The sequence below is a fragment of the Manihot esculenta genome, chromosome 17 (genome assembly GCF_001659605.2).
Source record: "Manihot esculenta cultivar AM560-2 chromosome 17, M.esculenta_v8, whole genome shotgun sequence".
NCBI classification, from domain to species: domain Eukaryota; kingdom Viridiplantae; phylum Streptophyta; class Magnoliopsida; order Malpighiales; family Euphorbiaceae; genus Manihot; species Manihot esculenta.
Window position 1 is genome coordinate 16,332,421 of NC_035177.2, and position 6,952 is coordinate 16,339,372.

General features: G+C 31.0%; 1 protein-coding gene across 12 annotated transcripts; it reads left to right on the forward strand.

Moving 5' to 3' along the window:
• The first annotated feature begins 585 nt into the window (after nt 1-585).
• On the forward strand, nt 586-6,605 carry LOC110607546. Of its 12 annotated transcripts, none has more exons than XR_006349102.1 (7): nt 586-935; nt 1,972-2,082; nt 3,748-4,288; nt 4,379-4,687; nt 4,774-4,828; nt 6,144-6,203; nt 6,370-6,605. XR_006349102.1 is itself a non-coding variant. In XM_021746675.2 (7 exons), exons 4-6 carry the CDS (start codon nt 4,467-4,469, stop codon nt 6,194-6,196), a joined length of 984 nt encoding a protein of 327 aa, XP_021602367.2. In that variant the 5' UTR covers nt 586-935; nt 1,972-2,082; nt 3,748-4,288; nt 4,379-4,466; the 3' UTR covers nt 6,197-6,203; nt 6,370-6,605. The 12 variants fall into 12 exon arrangements, 5 of the variants coding, with proteins under 5 accessions (XP_021602367.2, XP_043808171.1, XP_043808173.1 ...); XR_006349103.1 differs by having other exon boundaries at nt 6,147-6,203; XM_021746675.2 differs by having other exon boundaries at nt 5,489-6,203.
• The last annotated feature ends 347 nt before the right edge of the window (nt 6,606-6,952 follow it).

Genomic DNA, 6,952 nt, shown 5'->3' on the forward strand with positions numbered 1-6,952 from the left:
CAACTAGAAAATATAATTCTGTATATGGTTTCAATTAAGAGATAAATTTTCTAAGATATAATTATTTGACAGAGTAAGGTTCATGAAGAACTGATTTAAAATCGAGAATCATAGAAGAATTAGTATTGAAGTATGAAAAAACCGACTATATTCAAGTCTAAAAAAATACAATAATTCTATAGAATTAAGACTAACTTTCGTTAATGATGTGTGAAATTACTTGCTTTCAATTTTCTTCTAGCATTTTTAGTTTTGTTTTTCTTTTTCATTTTCATTTTTCAATTTTTTTCTGATTTTTATTTGTAATAATGGTTATCTAGCGTCGTTGAAACTCATATGGAATTGATAGCATTAAAGCACAATAGAGAAAATATGGCTACAATATTGGCTTCAAAGGAGGCTAATTTTCCAGCCACCAAATGAAATTCGATGAAAGCTTTTAATTTTTAATTAGTATTTAATAAAGTTGTATTTAATAAAGTTAGCTTTATTATTATTATTATTATTATTATTATTATTATTATTATTATTATTATTATTATTATTAATCTGGGTTTTTTATTAATCTTAGTCTTCCTATTTGGCTACTCTTCATCACCCAAAACGCAGAACCGCTCTCCCTCCACCTCCATCCGAAATCGCTTCAGCTCTCCTCCCTTAAGTCCTCTGGTTTAGGTTTCAGTTCTGGTCTCAATAGGTAAGTGCTGCTCTGTAAAACCAAAATGCATAACCGCACTCCCTCCACCTCCATCCGAAATCGCTTAAGCTCTCCTCCCTCAAGTCCTCTGGGTTAGGTTTCAGTTCTGGTCTCAATAGGTAAGTGCTGCTCTGTAACACCAAAACGCATAACCGCTCTCCCTCCACCTCCATCCGAAATCGCTTCAGCTCTCCTCCCTCAAGTCCTCTGGTTTAGGTTTCAGTTCTGGTCTCAATAGGTAAGTGCTGCTCTGTAACTCCAATGTTGCTATTCCATCTACTTTATACTCTTTAATCTTGAATCCTTTAATGATATTTATGATATCAATTGGGTGAATGAATTTTTTATTTACCAAATTTATTTACTCATGAATTTGTTTACCAAATTTGTTTAATTGGATGAGTGAAGCCTCGACCCCCCTGCAATTTTGGAATATAATTAAAAATCTCCTTTGTAAAATGCCCAAGATCCTTTAATTCCCTTGCTGATTGTTTAGAAAAGTAGGGTGTTAATAGGTAATTAGATTTAGTAGCTAATCTCCATGTACTTGAGGCATCTCCTGTAATCATGTAATTCCATTCTTTAATTAAAATCAGATTTTGCGTATCAAAAAAGCAAAATTGGGTGAATGAATAATCTTGAATTAGCCTTATAATTAGCGTTATTTTATATAATTAATTTAGCAGGGCACCTTTGCCATTACAAGTATAGGAAATACAATATAATATTATAATTCAAACCAAATAAATGAAAATTGAAGTTTGTACTAATGCTAATTTGCCGACCAATAAACACAAACTGAAGAAATGTTAGAAACACCCACTTAATTTATTAAAAAAAATAAACAACAGAAGATAATCTACTATTATAAAATTGGTAATTTAAAGGTTGGAAAAGCTCATTCTATTCGTAAATGTTTATACTACAATTACATGCAGAATGGTTGTAAGAGTACAGCTATAATCACATCTACAGGACAAGGAATATCACAAGAGTGGCCAAGTAGTCATGTCAAAATATAGGAATAATAAATTGTTTCATGATTGATTTGGCCAAAGTACCACCAATAAACTTAGCACAGTAGTTGAAGAGCAGAGCTAGTACAATTGATTTGGCCAAAGGATTCCCTTTTGCTCAACTAACAACATTTCATATTTCTTTTGCTGAGTAACCACTTCATGGAAAAAAGAGATGCACATATATGAGTAAATGATTCAATCTATCTATTTTCATGATCAATTAAGCTATAATTCATTGATATTTTATTGTTGCAGGATTCAAAATGGATAAGGAATGGATGAAATGTACTAATAGATTGAGTAAAGAGTATATGGAAGGAGTTAATTACTTTCTTGAATTTGCTTTCACGAACTCAAAACTAGAAGGTACCATTCCTTGCTCCTGCATCAAATGTAATAATTTTTTACATAAATCCAAAGATGAGGTTAGAGAACATTTATTGATGCATGGCATTCTGAAGGGATATACTCATTGGTTATATCATGGGGAAACTTCAAATAAAATGCCGCATAGTTTTGATGAAGTAGAAAATGGGAAAAAAGATGATATATTAGACATGATTTATGATACAGTTGGACTTGAAATCATGGATACAGTAGTGCAACATGGTTTGAAGAGAAAATCTTCTTGCACTAATGATCCTGAGATTGAAATTGGGGAAAATAATGCTTCACAGTTTGGGTCTAGTGAGCAAGCTTCTAAATTTTTTAAACTATTAGAAGATGCTAAACAAAAACTTTATCCTGGTTGTGATAAGTTTTCAAAGTTATCATTGATAGTGAAACTATTCCAAATAAAGTGTCTTTATGGATTGAGTGATAAAGCTGTTAATAGTATCATGCAATTGTTTAAGGAAGTGCTACCAGATGTTGAGACCTTGCCTAAAACTTTTTATGAAGCTAGAAAAATCATACGTGATCTAGGTCTTCATTATGAAAAGATACATGCATGTGTAAATGATTGTATGTTGTTTTGGAAAGAGCATGTTAAGGCTGAAAGTTGCTTAGTTTGTGGCGGGTCTAGGTGGAAAACAACAGAGAACGATTCATCTAAGATGAGTATGAATAAAAAAACTAGTAAAAAAGTACCAAGAAAAGTTCTTCGTTACTTTCCATTAAAACCTAGACTACAAAGGTTATTTATGTCATCAGACATAGCTACAGACATGACATGGCATCATGATCAACATACTAAAGATGGGATTTTAAGGCATCCTGCTGATTCTAATGCTTGGAAATCTTTTGATGAGTTGAATCCAGGTTTTGCTAAAGACCCTCGTAATGTCAGACTAGGTTTAGCAACAGATGGAGTCAATCCTTTTGGAAACTTAAGTGTTTCCCACAGCACTTGGCTAGTGATTGCTACAGTTTATAATCTACCTCCTTGGTTATGCATGAAACAACCATATTGTATGCTTTCTTTATTAATACCTGGTCCTAAAGCTCCTGGAAATGACATTGATGTATACTTACAACCTTTAGTGGAGGAGTTACAGGAGTTATGGTATTACGGAGTTGATACTTATGATGCTGCTCGAAAGGAAAATTTTTGCTTGCGTACTGCCATTTTATGGACCATAAATGATTTTCCAGCATATGCTAATTTGTCAGGTTGGAGTACAAAGGGAGGTTTAGCTTGCCCCACATGCAACAAAGAGACTCCTTCTACTCGTTTAAAATATGGTCATAAGTTTTCTTATATGAGTTCCCGTCGTTTTCTCCCAATGAATCATAAATGGCGTTTGAATAAACGTTCTTTTGATGGAACCATTGAGAAAAGATCAGCTCCAAAAAAATTATCTGGGAATGATGTGTTACTGCAATTGAGGCTTCTTAAGAAAGTAAAATTTGGTAAGACAATGAAAAAGAAAAAAAGTGATTATGATTTAAATAGCCTCAATTGGAGGAAGTGTAGCATATTTTTCAAACTTCCTTATTGGAAGAATAATTTGTTGTGTCATAATCTTGAAGTGATGCATGTTGAAAAGAATATTTGTGATAATATTATTGGAACTTTGTTGGATATTGAAGGAAAAACAAAGGATGGATTGAACGCTCGTCGTGACTTGAAAGAGATGGGTATAAGAAAAGAATTGCATCCAATTATGAAAGATGGTAAATGGGTTTATCCAGCTGCATGTTACACTTTATCTAAAGTTGAAAAGCAGAAAGTACTCAAGTTCTTGAAATCTTTGAAACTTCCTGATGGTTATTCATCTAATATAGCCCGGTGTGTAAATTTGAAAGATGGTAAAGTTTTTGGATTTAAAAGTCATGACTGTCATATTTTATTAGAGCAACTTCTTCCTTTGGCGATTCGTGGAATTGTTCCTAGTAATGTCTATGATGCTATTACAGAGTTTAGCATATTCTTTAGAGAGTTATGTTCAAAAGTTTTGAGAAAAGAAGTGTTGGAGCGCCTTGAGAATGACATTCCGGTAATTTTATGCAAGTTGGAGAAAATATTTAACCCAGCATTTTTTGATGTTATCTTACATTTAGCAATTCATTTACCAGCAAAAGCTAAGTTAGGTGGACCCGTACAATATCGATGGATGTATCCGATTGAGAGGTAAAACTTAATTGATTTTATTTTTTATAATTTTCTCATTATATCGATATAAGCTTAATGAATAAAATTTATGAATTCTTGTTTATATAGGTTCTTGCGTGTCTTGAAATGTTATGTGCGTAACAAGAGTCAACCTGAAGGTTCTATTACTTAAGGTTATATTGTTGAGGAAAGCTTAATGTTTTGCTCGAGATACTTGCATAATGTCGATAGTAAATTCTCTCGTTGTAAAAGGAATTCTGAAGGCAATCAAGATGAACCATACAATGGATTGTCTGTGTTTGCACCAAGTGGATATCTTTTATCAAAGGATAAAGCTGCATATCTTAGTGACAAAGAGCGAAAGCAAGCTCATCTTTTTGTGTTAAAAAATTGTGAAGAAGTGCAACCATTTTTACAGTACGAATTTTTATTTTTATATATTCTTTTAATTGCATATTCTTTTATTTAGGCTTCTCTAATTAGCATGAATTTTCTTTTCTTAGTGAATATGAACAAGGAAGGCATGATATGGAGTTCAATGATTGGTTTTATCATAAGGTGAGTATCAAATTTCAATTTTTTATTTCATTTGGATGTATAGCCAAGTCTTTCATAAATATTTGCAAGCCATCTTAATATAGCTTTCATTGAAGTAAGCTGAACCGGCCTTGTGCTACATAATAATAATATTGCTAGTTGCTTTTAAAGAAATATTGCTACAACTTGAGTGCCATTTGGTTTTATAAATTTTTTTATCCCCATTATTGCTAATATTTTACTCACAATTGAAGTCATATTTTCAACTGTTAGATCATTTATTCATATTAATCATTAGTTCATTTAAACAACAGTTAACCACTAAGAATTTGATATTTCAAAAACTGAACTTATTCTAGTTAAAGCTAGAGAATAAATTATTTTGAGTGGTTATACCTAACAAAAATTAAATTATATACTAAAGTCTTGCATTAATACTTTCAACTGAACTTAACTTAGTATATAGCATTGAATTAGCTTTATAAATGTTAGCCGGTTTATTACATAGGATTTATAAGCTCCTTGCTAGTCTGTTGGCCGACCAAAATTGATCAAAAAGATTCTTGAATTACTTTATTTGATTTTTTACTTTTTATTTGTTATATTTTACATTTAATAATATTTATTTCTTGAATTTAATTTTCTTTCTCTTTATTTTAAATAAAGTTTATATTATTATAGATTGGAGGATTGCAAAATGAACAAAATGACAATATCAAACAGTTGCTATCTTTGGCTCGGGGTCCTTTGAATGGAGTTCAACAATTTTCAGGATACATAATAAATGGGTTTAGGTTTCATACTAAGCAACTTGAGGAAAAACGAGTCAAACAAAATAGTGGTGTTGTGGTAAAAGGGAATTTTGGGGACAAACGTCTTGGCTATTTTGGAGTTTTAACAAATATTTTAGAACTTCAATATTTGGAGGGAAAAAGAGTCATTTTATTTAAATGTGATTGGTGGGATGTGTTTAACATTGGAAAAGGTGTAAAAATAGACAAGCATGGATTCATTACTGTCAATACTGCTAGAAAATTGACAAGGGATGAGCCATTTGTACTTTCATCTCAAGCAGAGCAAGTCTTTTATGTCAAAGATGGTTTGCAATCTAATTGGTTGGTTGTTTTGAAAGGGCATTCAGATCATTTCTCTAATATGTCTTTTAATGATGAAAGTAATGGAGAGTTGTTTGGTATTGAAGAAGCATTTCAGCAAAATGCTTCAGAAATTTATGATGATTATTCTGTTATCATTGTGGATGATGAAAACTTGACAAATTGGCAAAGAAATGACATTGAAGCTATTAATACAAATGTTCTTGTTGCTGATGATATAGTAGAAGACTTAGACTCAGAATCTGAAACAGATGATGAAGACCTACTATTATAAATGATAGGTAAGAGTGTAAACATTTGTTGCATTTTCTTTAATTTTGCTCTTTGATTAAACAATTGTCATTTTTGTGGATTTCTTAATTGATTCAGAGATTGATATTAGTTGATTTTAAAACAAGCTTTAGTAGATGTTAATACAATATTATAAATTTATTTTGCTTTGTGCAGGTTGTTTCAATTCAGATAATTTACAATAAGATAATTGGTCAACTTGAAGGTTGTGGGTTTGTGGAATTTGTTTCACGTGTAGCTGCAAAAAGGATTTCAAAGAAATGCAATAGGACACAAATGACTGGAACTCAACAAACTTTTAGATTGAATTGGTTTTCTGTTGGCATTGGAGAAATGCCAAAAAATTATACTAATTATTTTTAATGAAATATTCATGATGTTTGAATTTTTTTTAAACTGGCATTTTAATATTTTTTATGTGCTAAGACTAATCGTTTGATTCTTGAAAAATGATTCGACAAAAAGTTTCCAACACTATTATCTAATTGTTTTATGTGCTGAAAATATATATACATAAAATTCTTAATATATGTATCTTGTGATTTCCAAATAGCAAAATTAACTCTACAAAATAACAATCAGTTTGAGAATGAAAAATTAAAAGATAATGCAAGTGCTCAATTTTTGTGTATCTAAACAAATGGACAATAGAAGAAAAATTGATTGAGAGACAAAAAAAACATATTATATGAAATTTTTTAGAACCTCTAAGCATATTTTTTAAACTTGATAAACCAAT